Source organism: Scatophagus argus, chromosome 16, assembly GCF_020382885.2.
Source record: "Scatophagus argus isolate fScaArg1 chromosome 16, fScaArg1.pri, whole genome shotgun sequence".
Classification (NCBI taxonomy): Eukaryota; Metazoa; Chordata; class Actinopteri; family Scatophagidae; genus Scatophagus; species Scatophagus argus.
In genome coordinates, this window is record NC_058508.1 from 4,615,230 (window position 1) to 4,632,551 (window position 17,322).

Below are 17,322 nucleotides of genomic sequence, written 5' to 3' on the forward strand. Positions count from 1 at the left end.
GATCCAGTTGTATCCTTCAGGCCTCCCAGGCTCGTTTTGCTGGAGTGCTGTATAACACTGATGATACGTGTTCTTCAACATCTCGAACATTTCCATGATGCACCTGAAGTGGTCACCGCTGAAAGGAGTTCATGGAACACACGTATAGATTCACTTGTGAACCTTTCGGACACACTGACGCGACAACACAAGAAGCCGGACGTGTCACTAGTACATGTCCTCTCTTAAGACACAGCAAGCAGCAAAACAAAACAAAACAAAAATGTAGATACTCATCCCACGTCAAAAGTAGGCCACTCGGCTTGTTAGACTGTGGGTGTACCTTGGCCGTGAAGGGCAGATAAGGCTTAAATCGGGTTTTGAGTGGGAGCTTCAAACTTTCCAGACTGCATTTCGGGGGGTTGAAATCATATTGTTAAGATTATATCGCTGCTTTTGCTTGTTCAGTACACATTTGGAAAGTCCGGGTATTCTATGAGATCATTTGTGAAGACGAAAGGGGGTGAGGCAGATACCTCATGTGAAAACCAGAAAGTGAAAGTAAACATGCTCGGAGGATGAACGCGGCTCTGCAGCCAACACCACAACAGGGTAAGCACAGAAATACATCGGCTACTCTTTATATTCACTGGGCGACTTCCTCTGACTCAAATGCAACAGAGTCCACGCTTCGGATGGTCGCTTATTGAACCGTTCCACAGCTACAAATTAGGAGTGAAGAGATTTGTCATTGTCTTTGTGAACGTTGCTGAGAGGCTTTCGGAGGTTTGCAGACTGTCGTGTGTGTGTTTGTGTGTGTGTGTGTGTGTGTGTGTGTGTGCGCGCACCCGCAGGGGAGCAACGGCCTCGACGACGCTACAGGTTAGATGACAGACACGCTGAAGCTGTTCTTAGAAGGTCACCATACCGTGTGTGGCCGCGTGTGCTTTGCGTTCGCTCTGACGCACTTGAGAACGTTGAAGTGCATGAGAGACTCGTGTTACCTTCAGGTCACAGCTTTCTTTAAGGGGCGTCTGTTTTATTGCGGTCCCTCTCACATAAATTCTTTGAGCTAAAAATTTGAAATTAGTGTGTACCTTAATATCTAAGGTGTTATATTTGCTGCATTGTTTTAGGAGACATGAGTCATATAGTAGATTATTGTAAATGTGATTTTCCTTTGAAAGAAATTAGTTTAGAAATTGTTTTTACGTTAGCATTGGGGTCATTTTTGTTTCCTGAAATATTCCTTTATCCTGTCCTTTTTTTTTAAATGTATTGCGCTTGTATTTGTACATTTACATACTGAGTGCGTTAATTATTGGCTGATCAAAAATTTTTGTCCCGTGGATGAAACCTCACCAAATTCTGCATGGTCGTCTGGTGTCAGTTTCCCTGAAGGTGGGGCTGCAAAGATCACCTGCATTGAAAAAAACTGAATGGTCATCAGTTTAAGGCAAAAATACAAAGTATTTACTGGTTTCAGCTTCCTGAACGTGAGTTTTTGCTGCTTTCTTCTGTTTATGTCATTGTAATCTTTGGCTTTTGCACTGTTGCTCAGACGTAACTGCTGATCTGTGAAATTGTGCTGCACATTTGTCATAACTTTCTGATCAAACGAGTGAAATCACCAAATTAATAGATAAGGAAAATAATCTTAAATTGTTTTTTGTGTATTATTTGTGGTGTATATATAATTTAAAGCTGCCACCACGACATGCACATTATAATATATATATACCATCACACACAGTGCAGGTTGCTCTGTGATAAATACTGTTGAAGCCTCCTGTTCATTAACATTCCACATCAAGCAGCAGCAATGCGCACACTGCATGCAAAGTTGACTCAGCAACATCACAGAAGGAAGATAATGTTAGCCAGAGTCTCTCCTTAGATTAGTCACCTTTGTCTGCTGAATCATTGTTTCTTTGCAGCTGACCCCGTTTGAAACCCCTTGAAATCACATCTGCAACAACAAATGTGTTCAAATTCATAGAAAGCTTTCTCTGATCCCAGAAACCAGAGTTTGAGTCCAGACTCTGCACTGTGGTTAGGCTTAGCCAACAAAAAGCACTTTGGTTAGGATTAGTCAATTTGTGTAGTTTTCATTTGAATTTAAATGAGCTTTATATTTTCGTGATGATGTATGCATCAGACCTCTGAAACATGCTTAGCGTGGGCTTAAGAGAAAAATTCTGACCGCACTTTGTCTGCAGACTCGCACAGAAAGGCTTCTGTTTGCAGTAAACAAGCTGGTAGAAACTTGCTAGCCTAGCTACATCAAAACTGAACTGAACTGAATATTGTTGTTGTTTTGGACTGTCGGTCAGTCAATCGCTCCATTTTGTCTGACACTTATACTTATTGCAGGAGATTTTTAATATGTTAGATAGATATAGATAGATTACATAATAGGTTAGATACACTAGATGGATAAAAATATTGGGACAAGAGACTATTACACCAACAGGGACCTCGATGATTTACAATTTCATTGTATTCCTTGTACAATGACAATAAAGGCTTCTGATTCTGATTCTGATGACACTACATTCTAAATACATAGATTTCAATATGGAGTTGCCCCCCCCCCCCCCCCCCCCCTCTTTGCAGCTCCAACAGCTTCCACTCTTCTGGGAAGGCTTTCCACAAGATACTGAAGTGTTTCTCTGGGAATTTTGATGACATTGATGTTGGAACAAAAGGTCTGGCTCACAGTTTCTGTTCCAGTTCATCCCAGAGGTGTTTGATGGGGTTGAGATCAGGGCTCTGTGTGGACCAGTCAGATTCTTCCACACCAAACTCATCCAGTCATGTCTTTATGGACTTTGCTTTGTGCACTGGGCCACAGTCATGCTGGAACAGAAAAGGGCCTTCCCCAAACTGCTGCCACAAAGTTGGAAGCATAGCATTGTCCAAAATGTCTTGGTATGCTGAAGCATTAAGATTTCCCTTCACTGGAAGTCAGGGTTCGAGCCCAACCCCTGAAAATCAGCTCCATACCACACCTGAATTCAGTAATGAATAGGTGTGTCCTAGTACTTTTGCCCATATAGTGTACCTCTAAAGGGAACATAAGATCATCTTAGATAACCTTAGATGAAGCTTCCTTATAATAAACTGTGTTTCACACCATTGTGCAAGTACAGTGTGTTCTGATGTACGTGATGATGATGATGATACATCTGTACTCATGTAGGAACATGGCAGACACAGCAGTTCTCATGTCTAAGCAGTGCATCAAACCAGGGAGTTTCAAGTGACTTCATGGTGTGTCTGTTTGTTAATGGCTTCAATTGAACTGGTGCAGAGTCAGTGGTAATAAGATGAAATGTGAGTTTCACTTCCTCATTGATACGTGTGTTTCCCCCCCTACTTTTCCCTTTGTTTGTTCTCACTGAGCTGTGGCTTTTGGCAGTGAATCAGTTCAAGGGGAAGTGGCTGTTGATTAATGATGAACGTCTGAACTTTGCTGAGTATCTGTGAGGCATACCAGATTTGTCATTACTTTTGTTTCTACTTCATGTGTGATTGTGATATATATTTTGATATATGTTTGCTGAATCAAGCAAAATTTGAGTAAAATGTCATATATTGCATTTACTTTTGTCATTTGCTCAAACCAATTTTTTTTTTCGAGAGATACTTTTTATTTGAAGTATTGAAGTGCTTCACAATAAAAGACAGAAGTGAGAGACAGGTGTAGGTTAAGGTGCTTTTTAAAGCTGTCCACAGTGTCAACAGTCCAGAGCTTTAAAGTTTCGGCATAACGTCGAAGACACGATCTGGATTGAGGAACAACCGAAAAGCACTGATTGTGGTATAGAACTGCATTAGGTCTTAGGTCTATGCAGAGCTTGAAATGCATGTTCACAGTATGGGTTTAGATGGATGAATTTTAGATTAAAATTGATCTTGAAGGCGGCCACAATCTACTTTTAAGTTGAATTGTCGAGAGTGTGATTTTTATTGTCCTCCTAAAAAACACAGTCCACTTTCTCCAACTTCCACTGTCATAATAGACGTGTATTTGAATTGAGGCCGATGGTGAAACCAGATGGATTTCCTGGCTTTGCCAATGTCCACTGGTCCATTTAGATCTGAATCATTTCTGTGCTGATGTGAGTGCCCCATTAGGCAGTGGGTTATCAGTCACTGAATGGTTTTATATGGTGCTTTGGTTATTTGATAATTATGAGAGGCCTTCTCCTGATGATGTCATCTTTCATCACTATTGTCATTTCTAGCTACCTTAATATCTAAGGTGTTATATTTGTTGCATTGTTTTAGGAGACATGAGTCATATAGTAGATGATTGTAAATGTGATTTTCCTTTGAAAGAAATTAATTTAGAAATTGTTTTTTGTGTATTATTTGTGGCGTATATATAATTTAAAGCTGCCACCACGACATGCACATTATAATATATATATACCATCATACACAGTGCAGGTTGCTCTTTGATAAATACTGTTGAAGCCTCCTGTTCATTACCATTCCACATCAAGCAGCAACACTATTGTCATTTCTAGCTACCTATTTGAGACCAGGTATATAAGCTCTATAATCTCTTTACTCTGCTTTCTGCTTCTTCTTCCCATAGAGAGTCTGGATAATCTCATTGGCAGCATGATGGGGCCCACTTGGAGATACGCAAGCTTTCTGTTTGTTTTTGTAAGTGTCTATACAGTGTTTCTTGTCAGGAGCTTGTAGCTCTGACATGGCAAACCTTATGCAAAGAGTTAAATTACTGTGTTTTATTTTACAGTTAAAACACTATCATGGTAAATAAAAACACAATAAAATACTGGGATTTGATTCTACAGTAAGTTACTCACAAAGGATACCAGTTAATTAGTGTGAATTCCTCATTAAGTTTTTTTCTGTATATGTGTCACATGCTGTCCCATTCTACCTAACTGTTTATAATGTGACCTTTAATGCTGCTGCTACGTTTTTGCCTGCTAGGTATTCCTGATCACAGTCAAGTCTGCCAAACAGGATTGCCTGGACTACTTCAGCTTGAAATACATGGTATATGTTCAATATTTTTTCATTCAGTTGTTAATTTAGGCTTTTGGTTTTAGCAGGACAACAGCAAAATGAAGACACGAAGGTAAAAATTGAGCCGAGCTCTTTCAGAGATAAGTCTGCATCGTTTTATGTCAGGGCATCTGCAGCAAGATTAAATGCACTTTCCCACTGGCTTTTATTTGATGCTGCCACTTAAGGTGCTAAAACAAGAAACTGTCAGATTTCATATGTAGTTGTTCTGAAATAAAGGACCTTTATGGACCTCACAACCTTGACAGTGACTCCATACATACACCAAACTAACAATTTCTTATTTAGTCTCACAACACTGTCTGTTTGTGGCATCCGATCCCGCGCTCAGTCATTCCTGCTGAATATGTGAATCCTAAAAAAGTTACTTGTAGCTCTGTCTGTAGTTGGTAGTTCCTCTCCGTTGTTACTCAGGAGGAAATGCTGTACTTCCCTTGGGAAACTAAGTTCAGCTTTGTTCTGTAGTTAATATTTCACAGCTGGGCAACGTATGAGTAATCAGATCAAGATGTGTTGTGTAGTCAGTCATGACACCCAGTGCGGTGGTGTGGCTCACTGCTTTAATAGCTCTATGCACACACAGACACACACACACACACACACAGACACACCTTTAGATATACAGATACTCGTTAGTCAACTCATTGTTAGTTGTAATCGTTTAGATTTAAAATGGGATAAAATGTCAGACTTATAATTTTTCTCCGCATTAACTCAGGGTCAGTGGGTTACACTGTCATACAGACTGTGCCTAAACTGTTTAAAGAAGACAGTTACTGCAGTCTCCTTATGTCCTCTAATTTAATTCATAACTGTTATTCAACACTAACATCTTATAAAGTCTTCATTTTAAATTGTTATAAAAATTGGTGGCACTCTAAGAACCCTCTGTGGACCGTATTATTTGGCAGACTGTATTTTAATAACTTTTCTACATCATTTAATCATGATTCAGAACATAACAGTTGTAACAATGATGTACCATTTCCACCATGTAACTGAAAGCGATTAACAATTAATATCTTCTGTTTGTCTACTTTTCCACTTTCAAGGAAAAATATCTGAGAAACACCACCAACATCTCGCTTGTACAACCTGAGAATCCTAAGGTAACTTACAGAAACAGTGAACTGCTGAGATGCTGTGCCAATGTAAATGCATTTTGTGTCACTGAGGACTGTTTTATGTGCTCTCCACAATGCAGGATACCATTGAATGTTCTCTGGAGAGGGCCTGTATACAAAGAGAGGACCTACACCATGTTCTCTCTCACTGCTTTCATAGAGAAGTGAGTAAACAGCACCAACTTTTTACTGTTTTTTTTTTTTTAAACTTGTTGTCATGTTTGCTTTTGTTTTATTGGTAGAGCCCCTTGCAAGTGAAGTTACATGTTTCACTTTTCTTCTCTTGTTTTAGTGAAGGCCAAACTATTGAGTTTCTGGATCCAATAAATCTGTCATTTGTTTTTCTGTCACAATAGAGTTTGAATGCAACCAAAAAGTGTGAAGGGAACACTTCTGGTTCTCTCCATTTGTATCCCTTCATGTGCTTGGTGGCAGAAGTTTCCGGTCACACTCCTGAAGGTATCAATCTGATTTATTGCTCACAATTTAAATAAACTCATCATCAAAGTCTTGTTAAATATTGGAAAAGTCATAATTTCAGTTTCATTCTTTCTTTCTTTCTTTCTTTGCATCACAGTCTGTGCATACAGTAAGTATACATTTTGTGTGCTGGTATGGGACACGTGTGGGTGTCTGTCTGTACTGTTTGTCCATGTCAACATGTGATTGCTGACATAAAGTCAACTTTTTCTGTTTTCAGGTATTCATTTTGATTGAACCACATACTTGTGTCTTATTTTATAGTTTCTTGCTTTACCAGTGTATGACCTTCACAAGTAATATTGATTGCATTGTTTTCAGATACTGCATGTGAGCTTTATTCAGAAATAACATCCAGTGGTAAGTGACGCCTTTTATTTAAAAGGGATAAAGAAATGCATGTTGGTCCTGCACATTTGAATTCCCAGAAATCATGCTTAATTAACTGCCCTTCTTTATTTAGGAAGAGCTTTGCTTTAAGCCAAATGCCAACAGCAGTGCGCTAATGTTCTCGTAACGACAATGCTAACATGCTAACATGCTAACATTTGCAAACTGAAAATAGTACAGCTGAGACTGATAGGGATGTCATTAGCTTTGCAGGTATATAAAACCCAAATATTGGCCAAATTGAAATTTTCATCTAGTGATGGCATCCTATGAAAAGTTAAGGAATCGCCAAACTTCACTCTACAGTTGTTGTTGTTGTTGTTGTTGTTGTTGTCAACCTTATGGTGGCACTAGCGCAAAAGACAAAGGACCAGGACAGAACTAAATTTAACAACCAAATGTTGTTGAGCTATGTCAGTTCAAACTAAAGAGGTGGTGCTGCCCTTCTGACACTGAAAAAGAAGTTTATTTGAATTTTTTTTATGGCACTCCAAATGCCAGGATGTAGCATTTCAGTTAAATACAAATAAAGTTAGACTGAAAAAAACAGCAAAGATGTGTAGCATAGATTGCTGTCATAAAGCTTAATTGTAGGCTACAGAACATACCAGAGGAATGAGACTAATTTGCATCACATTCAACAAAGACATCCAACAACTCCATGACTGACAAAACAAGATGGACATACGCCAGTTCCAGTCAAGAGCAGGTTGTTATGATGAAGGGCTATGAAGAACAGCGTATGAAAAATACTTGACCGACAGCAACAGGCAACACTGTTGCTGCAAATAAGACGAGAGGAATGCTGGCAGAAAATTGCTGATTATGGAATAAATTAATGTATTTAGTTAATATTATCTAATATGATCCTAATATTGTATCAGCACTTTGTGCAGCTCTTAAATTTTAAACTTGATACAGCATATTTCAACAATGTAGTCAAGAAGCGAATGTAGACTGCATCTGATACTGTCCCATAATGATGGATGTGTAGAAATCTCTTTAATTTTGAGCAATTTAAAGTGAAATTAATTTTTATTGATTTAATATTATCTGTGACCCGTCAGTTTTGAATCAGTTATTTAGTTGCAATAGCAGTAGTTTTAAATGGACTCCAGGAGCAATTCAGGACAAAGAATATAAACGGTATGGATGAGATGCATGTTGCATACAATTAATGTTGCTGTTGCTGCATTACAAGCGCACGGCTTGGCGAGTTATGGATAGTTTTTGATAAATCGGTGCTCAAATTAAGTGAATAGCAGTGACGACCAGTATTGACTGTCACAAAATCTTGATTTAGTAGGCTTACTTAACAAAATGCAACACTGCTGTGTAATTTATACACATACTGGTCACAATATAACCCCACTCATGTGTTTAATATCATTGCTATATGTGTTGCCTAATATCTCAACCAAGAGCAATTGGATGCTGCATTTTCAAAGGTTTTATTTATTTATTGATCTGCTGGCAGGATCTTCAGGCTTCACATACCTCAGCAACCAATTTGTCTTTCTTTGTAATACACCCCTCAGATGGCTTGACCATTAACAGAATTAAAACATATTTGTAACAAATTCAACATTTCTGAGTTTCCTGTACCTTTTGATTAACTGTCTGTTCATTACCGACTGGCTGACTTACTGACTGACTGACTGCCTGTCTGCAGTTTACACAACAACAACAAGAGCAACCACATTGTCACCAACATCACTGTCAGAAAGATCAACAACATCACTGCCAGAAAGATCAACAACATCACTGCCAGAAAGATCAACAACATCACTGCCAGAAAGATCAACAACATCACTGCCAGAAAGATCAACAACATTACTGTCAGAAAGATCAACAACATCGCTGTCAAAAAGATCAACAGCATCACTGTCAAAAAGATCAACAGCATCACTGTCACCACCAACAACAACAACAACAGCAACCACATTGTCACCAAGAACAACACTGCCAGAAAGATCAACAACAACAGTCATACCAGGCACAGATAGTGAAAGCGATGGTAAGCTCTGCAAATGGAACTTTATGTTATTCTTTTTTTATTTCAAAAAAAGAATTTTACATAAGAAAACCCCAAGCAAGTTAGTTAAACTGAGGTTCAACAGACTCCGTTAAGAAAAAATATTCAACTTTGAAAAGAGTTTTATATTTCCCTTCTTTCTCTTTGCAGTAACCAACAAGATCGTCAAAAACATTTACATTCATTTATCACTGTTTTATGTGTGCATCCAAACCAGTGAATGAAAAACATGAGAACTTCATGACTTTACTGACCAAGGCATGATGTATCTAGATCAGAATAAAGTTATGTAACATGTTAGCATTGCCTGCATCCTCTGCTATGCTGAAAGAAAAATGAAACAAGTGTTTCCTGTCTAATGCGGCGTGTTTGCAATTGTAGTAATGTAAGCGTTTTCATCTTTTCAAAGGTCATACATTGGATAAAATGCAAGAACACGGTAAGTTTGTATATTTGGGCTGATACAACTAATGTCAGTTTAGTCTGTGAAATGTCAGATCTTTCAAATCTGTCAGTCTTTGAGGTTTGCAGGATTTTGTCAGTATATTACTTGATTAATTTTCTCGTTGTGATGTGATTATTTTGGAAGCCTAAAAAGAGTTAAAACTATTGTTTCTTATTTAACCCGTGTTTTGAAATAACTTATTTTTAACTGCCTTGTTTTCATTTTTATTAGCTGAAAAGTCATAGTACATATCGACTTAGTTATTAAACATAACAGCACAGTCTCTTCTTCTCTTCTGTGTATTATAAAAACAGACAGGTTGTTAAAAACTTGATATACACTCTGAGTTTGTTTGATATTGCTTTTTTCCCCCATAGACAATAATGATGCAGCCAGCAAAGGTAAGCTTTTATTCCTTTTCTCATTCCCCGATGTGCACATTTGGGGTGATATGAATATTTCAGAGAGACACAGCTGCTCTGGAAATGGAAATAGTGCTAAAATAAATTAGAATTTCCAGGTTTTTGATTTTATTTGTCTCACCATAGTTTCCATGTGTGTAGTTTAAACCAGTCTGTACTTGAATTTACATAAATACCTACAATGATAACTTATGATACCGCATGATACTGCTATAGCATAATATGATTGCTGAAGTGACTATGGGTAAGAAAATGGGTTGTCATAATGGTTTACAAGCCTCATCAATCAACGTCTAGTATCTAACTTAAGTCACATGTAGAATGTTTTATGACTGTTCATATGGTTAATCAGAAAATATCGTGTTAAATATATTGTGTAAATATAGTCATAAAGGATCATGAATGCATTATGATACACTAAAAATGCTCACATAACTCATTATAGATGTCGTCTTCATAGAAACTCCAAAACTCCACCAGCATTTGTGTTTTGGAAATGAAAAGTGAAAAGTGCTGAGTCACATAGTTACCCTGCCGCTTACACTCATTAGCTCACTGTTTTGTTTGTTGTTTGCTAAATGACAAATTACAACAATTGTAACATGACCCTGGAACCCCAAACATTTTCCTATACTGCCTCACCTTATTACTAACCCCATCACTTACTCAAAAGATTGTTAGGTTAGAAATGTTGGTCTTAATTATCCAGTAAATAATGACAAATAACGGTAATGGTATGTTGTTGAAGTTACCATTAATGGAGGTTTCTTTGATCTTTCCTTAACCAGAGCTCACGACCCTCAAGAGATTATTAATGTTATCTGGGTTCCTCAATATTGCCGTGCCACTGACTGTTTACATGTATATGCGCAACAAGAGGAGGTGGGACTGTGGCCATTCGGTGAGTGTGACCAAATTCTTATTTGCTGTTTGACTGCAATGGTCCATAAAGGGACAGCTTAACAGCCTTGCTGAAGGAATGAAGGTCCAAGAGCATATACACTGGTATAAAGTGGATATTATGAAGAGAAAAATCTGAGGTCATTTCAGTAACATTTATTGTGACTTGTTAAAGCTTTTATACTCTCAATAACTCAACTCAAAATCTCTCATAATTGACTAATCTTGGTGAAACTGGATTATATTTCATGGAGAAAATATTTTCTGGATGTCCCTCTGATGTCCCCCAGCTGCTCAGCTCCAACTTTCCAGACTAATTGTGGATAACACAGTTAGCTGTGCAGCTGCAGTTATCAGTTCATTAGGCTACAACAAAAGCCATCTGTTCATTGGGAAACAAGCAGGACGACGTCAAAAAGCATGTTCCGTGTGTATTCAGTGAATAAAAATCCAATTTGTCTTCTTGTATTTCGGAGTGAATGAGTATATACTTGCACTTTTGCAGACGATGTCAGTTGCATAAAGCAGTGCTTCAGTGTGGCCCAGAACACATTCACGTACACACTGCTAAAAGAATGTGGCCACGTATGGCTCAGGCCACCAGCATTGATAAAAAAATAAACCCTTTCTCACACTGCAGATAACAATCTACAACGCAATGTCAATGTTGACATTTTTTGTTTGTTTTTTTTCAGAGTGAACATTGTTTGTCAATTGGAACTTTTACACAAGCTCAGTGTACTGAGATGAAGGTAAAAAGCTAAATATTCTCATATACTGTGAACACAGCCATTTCAACCTGACTCACTCTGATTTCTGATTTCCTAATCATTAAGTATTGATGCTGTTATATACTAGACTCACATTTGTACAGATATGCTATTGCAGCCTGAAATCGATTTGATATTTACAGAGCTGTTCCATATCTGACCACCATTTTTATATGTTTCCTAAAACATAGAATGTCAGGATGGTTAATCTGCGCACAAGATAAATGAAGCAATCCATGTTTGATGTTTGACTACCTCTGTCATTGAGCGAGATCAAAAACATAATAACAGACAAGAAAACTGCAATGAATTATTAACAGACAGAAATGAAAGAGGGGAACACTCTGGCATTCTTTTCCATAGAAAAACAGGTTCAAAGGTCAGTAAACTCTGGCCATCTCACCATTTTAGTTAGAAAAGTTAAAAGTTTGCTTTTTATTGTTAGCACCCAACAGCTACATATTCCTTGAATATTTACCATTTGTGATGATTTAGAACATTTTACCAATCACTGTAATGGATCAAGTGTATTTCAAGTATCTGCAAAGTTTATTTTTTCACATTGTAATAAAATAAATCAGTGGTAAAACAATGGCCATCTGTAAGGTAGCACAGTAAAGCAAATATTGAAGTGTGAAAATATGGTGCAATACACACAAATTGCAGCAAATTGTAAATTGAATTTTAAAAATATTAAAGTAATACACTGAGACTGACTAAGCGGTCACATTTAAGAAATAAGAACATAGAAAGCAATCTGTCAAAACATTATATTGTTTGTAGGGTGAGTCAGTGAGGTTATCTGATCCTGGCTTTCCTCTGGGGAACACACAGCCGCTATTCTCGTTTCAAGTGCCAAATTAGGCTGCGGCTACCAGCTTGAACATGTCCAGCTGTGGAGAAGCACATCCAGCACAGCTGAACTGATGCCTGTGTTCAACTTATCTGTCTTTCAGTCACAGACACCATCCACAAGAGTGGGGGGAGTAGAGAGTTCACGTTTAATGCAGGTAATTATGAATACAAATGCAGAATGTTTAAAATATTGTATAAGAACCTTAAAGCTTTCACTTGCTGACTTAAAGCAGCTCGGTTATGGCTAACATGTTCCACTTATTTATTGATTTATTTTTGGATTTCTTCTGTACTTTGGTCTAGCAGTTTTACGTAAAAATCTGGCCCCGTAGCTGCTAGGTGTACCTACAGCTGCGCAGGTAGTGTCCAGGTGTCTTGTCTGATCTTGTTTACATTTTATATTGAAGATCAGTGAGAGTGTGATTATTCAATATATTTGCATATGGAAATCCAGAGATAAAAACGGGCTACAGTCAACATCTAGACATCATAATAGAATTATTTAGTTATCTCAAGAAGGCCTGGCTCACAGTCTTCATTCCAGTTCGTCCTACAGCTTTTAGGTGGGGTTGAGGTCAGGGGCCAGTCAAGTTCTTCCACACCAAACTCATCCAGCCATGTCTTTATGAACTTTGCTTTGTGCACTGGGTCACAGTCGTGCTGGAATAGAAAAGGACCTTTCCCAAACTGTTGGCTCAAAGTTGGAAGTATAGCATTGTACAATATGATTTGGCATGCTGAAGAATTAAGACTTAACTTCACTGGAATTCAGGGCCCCAGCCCAAAAATAGCCCCATCCTCATAATTCTGTCTATAAAAGACTTTATAAGATCATGAGAGTGGACCAGCACGTACACACACTGCTCTGTGGGCTGGGTTTGGGAGTTTAATACTCCTTTATCTTAAATCAGTTTTTCTCATGATAACAAAACTTGTTTTCTTGAGGTAACAAAATAAATAAGCTGTGATTTTGAGATAACAGCATTAAAAAGAATTGCAGCTATTCTCAGTTTCCCTGCTATTTCCTTATTGTTTAGTATACAAAACAGCAGATACTAGCATACTAACGTGAAAACATTACACATTAGCATGTCAACCATTAGAGTACACCATTATCTGGATCTGCTCAACCAACTAAATTATTTTTATACATTATCTGTAGTTGTAATGGATGGGGCTTTAAGCAAATGTGGGTGGTGCTTAACCAGAGCCAATTCATTTAAACTTAAAATTGATGTGGATTGATCAAAAGTTTCTGCCTAATCCTAACAACTTCAGTGTTTTTGATCACAAGACTATTTACAGAATAAGTTTTTACATATTTAAATTGAATTTAAATGTCAGCTGCCCAATGAGGACATCATAATGAGCACACATTTTGCTTTGGTGATAATCGTTTGGTACATTATCTATTATTGGATAGTCATTTCAGCCAAGTACTCACTCAGCCTCAATTATTATAAGCATGTCAGCATTTAGCTCAGTGCTGTGTCTAAGTACAGCCTCATTGAGTTGCTGGTATGGCTGTAGGCTCTCTGTGCACTAAAGGGATAAACACCTACCTGTCTCTCTTTGGCACACAGCATCCTGAGTGTGACTCCATCACCACTAATTCAGATGGTAAGAGTGACTGCTGCGCTACTGAAAATGAAATGCCGCATTAAGGACCTGCTCACAGCAGTGCCTCTGTGTATTCATGATGCAACGCAGCTGTGGGGTGTAACAAAGCATTGAGCCACGAGGATCAGCTTTGCACTGTTTGAACAAATGTCTTGTCCTGGGCCACACCCTAGGCAGAATAAAGTCTTAAGGGGAAGTTTCACTTGAAATGTGAAGAAGAGTGAGAGTGATGAAGCTGCAACATGCCAGGCCACATAGCCTTGCTGCATTCTCTAATCAAGACGACCAAACACAAACGCTGATTTGTACAAGCGCAACAAAAGAATATACGGTCTTTGTATTACATTACTCTATATGAATCCATTATGATCCAGATTTACAAGGGTAAAGTCTGTTTACTCACGTGTTTCTTCATCTGGAACATAACCTCCTGTTCAGTGTTTCTGTTGAAGTGTCTGTATCTGTAATTAATCTGTAAAAAAAAAAAAAAAAAAGTGCGGCAAAAACCATATGTGTTTGAAAGTTTGTTAGAACAATGCTGACTGTATGTCTCCAGGAGTAGATTTCAGTAACAGCCATACACAGCAGCAATTGAAGGTGTCTGGGCATGAAAAAGCTTTTACATTTACTGGTAGCTCAGCTTTTAATTTTTTAACTGTATGCAATGAGTTTGATGAAAGTGCTTAATGTCAACTACAGAAAGTGTGAGTGTGAGTATTATTATTATAACAGTGTTGAAACTACCTTGCAGCTGCACTGTTAACATTTGTTTAGTCTGTTGTCACATTACAGTGAGATCTAATATAGCATAAAAATATAATAGCATGTAATAGTCATGAAAAAGCAACATTTAATTTTGTGTTATATTCCATCTGTCCTGCATTATATTTATAATGTCAGACTTTTCATAGTGTCTTTTATTTAGTGTGATACGTTGGTTTGTACTTTTTATTAAGTCAGTCGGTTTATTTATGGTGCTTTTCACAGGGCTGTCACAGTGTCAGTAGCTAGGATTAATTTACTATATACGATGTGCAGACTGAAGTATGAGGAAGGTGAGCTTCCCTGGAGGCAGAATCTCATTGTGCGACTTTATTCTCAGTGGGTGGCTCCAAGGTCACAAATGAAATAATCAGAGAACTATTTAAATTCCACATAAGTTAAAATTGGCCAGCTTCTACTCTAAGACTCCATGCTTTGAGGTTTTGAATCATCATCCATTGCAAATATTCCATCAGACCATTAAGATTCAAACTTTGGAAGAGAAGATTATTGTTTATTTATCATTTTTTCAGCATGTAAAATGGATTGTACTCCATCCTGTTGTCAATAATTTGAGCTGTGCTTGGTCTCTCTTTGTCTTATTTAACGCCTTTTGTTTGTAATGTATTTTGTAATATATTGTAAGAATTAAATGTATTTTTATTACTGGTTAAGCATGCTATGTACAAAATTATGTTACTATAGCGTCTCTCAGGCTATTCTGATAACATAATTTTTGGTGAGTAGACAAAAGAGACACACCAGATAAAAGTCAGTGTTTCTTTCACTTTAATCTTTCATGCACTTAAGTGTCTTTTTGATGCTAACAATGGAAGTTACCAAAGTCAGAAAAGCCTTATTGTCATAATAGTTCCTGTGCATGTACCTGACAGCTCAACAAATAAAATCATTCCGTTCTGATGTCCCTTGTTTGTCAAATAGAGCTTCACAACTTCATTTATTGGTTGGTTTCCTTAATACACCAAATACTATATTTTTATTTTGATAAAAATATCGGCCAGACATTTCACCCACACAGATAGGAGATGTCAGACCAAAATAAACCACAGCTGGATATCTCTCGTAGTCACTCCCCTCTCCCACTTCCACCTGTCACTGTCTCTTTTGTCTATAGAGGATGAGGCAAGACTAGTAGCTGAGGTTAGGGTGATTATATGATTTGATTTGATATAGTGTTTCATTGTCTCATTCTGTATGTGTGCAGCAGCGCTGCAGTGTCACCTTTTGGCTCTAGGAAGTCTAATATATATATTTACTGTTATATAAGTAACTGTTAACATGTCCACCATTCATTCAAATCAGTCATTCATTTGACCATATTGAAATGATTAGACAGCCTACCTGCCAGTCTCTATGCACTCATCACACACGACCAGAATCTTCCACAAGCGGAAGCAGGTTCACCCATCAGCCACAACATTAAAACTAGCTGCTAGATATTTTTTAGAAACACAGGAGCTCTGGGGGTATACCGCAGTTACCTGCATTAAAATGTTGTGAAATGTGGTCCAGTGCACTGTGTGTGGGATCTCCATGTGGGAGGGCTGACACACAAAGACAGACAACCGCACGCACACACACACACACACACACACACACACTAAGGCGTAGGGGCAACGTAGAGTAGCCAGTTAACTTGATGTGCATGTTTTTGCGACTGTGGGAGAAAGAAGAGTCCCCGGAGAAAACCCACACAGGCACAGGGAGAACAAACTCCACACAGAAGGGCCCAGACCGGGATTTGCTCCAAGGTTTTCTTCCCAGAAGGTTCTGTTGGCATGTTCGGTTGTACTTTCTGGGGGGGTCTGCCCTCACACAGAGCAGCAGATACAATTCAGACTAAAAAAAGGCACCAGAACCAGGAGGGAACATGAGCCTGAAGAGATGAATTTTGTGAAATGCAATTCCAGCACTCTGTACTGGGCTCACAATGCCAGCTACAGTATTTTGCATTGCATTATATGTTTCTGCACATTCCTGCAACAAGTAAGTTCTAAAAAGGGTTCAGCAGCTCTTCCACAAAAGAGAGAAAAAAGGAGAACTGCAAAGCCTATTGGTTCCCAAACAAGTCCTCATGATGAATGCATTTCAGGCTTGGCTCTAGCCTCAGGATGTTTCCTCTGTGACCTCACAAGTTTATTACTATTTCGCGTATGGGCCTGCACAGCATATACTTTGTTTCATCATGAGCCATTGAATGGTTTGGTAGGGAATACTACAAAGTCACTGTTATGAGATCCATACTGACCAAATTTCCTCCATATAGTTGACATGAAATAAATAAATAAATAAATACACAAATAAAATACGATACAAAGTAACTCTGAGGTTTCTCGAACATACAATTCACATACAATATTCTTGAACAGTCATTTATTCTGCCATTCTTTTCGGCGCTGATGTTTTCATGTTATTATCACCTCTAATTGACAATGCACAATTCTTTTAACTC

General features: G+C 38.0%; 1 protein-coding gene across 9 annotated transcripts; it reads left to right on the forward strand.

Annotated features, from left to right (window-relative positions):
• The first annotated feature begins 164 nt into the window (after positions 1-164).
• LOC124072744 (putative mediator of RNA polymerase II transcription subunit 26) lies at positions 165-15,592 on the forward strand. 9 transcript variants are annotated; one of them, XM_046414377.1, is made up of 16 exons: positions 165-591; positions 4,586-4,656; positions 4,951-5,016; positions 6,099-6,155; positions 6,251-6,334; positions 6,527-6,629; positions 6,748-6,759; positions 6,972-7,010; positions 8,713-8,889; positions 8,938-9,057; positions 9,485-9,514; positions 9,898-9,921; positions 10,731-10,843; positions 11,538-11,594; positions 12,569-12,622; positions 14,051-15,592. In XM_046414377.1, exons 1-16 carry the CDS (start codon positions 558-560, stop codon positions 14,129-14,131), a joined length of 1,122 nt encoding a protein of 373 aa, XP_046270333.1. In that variant the 5' UTR covers positions 165-557; the 3' UTR covers positions 14,132-15,592. The 9 variants fall into 9 exon arrangements, with proteins under 9 accessions (XP_046270333.1, XP_046270339.1, XP_046270332.1 ...); XM_046414383.1 differs by having other exon boundaries at positions 8,713-8,869; positions 9,014-9,057; XM_046414376.1 differs by having other exon boundaries at positions 8,713-9,057.
• The last annotated feature ends 1,730 nt before the right edge of the window (positions 15,593-17,322 follow it).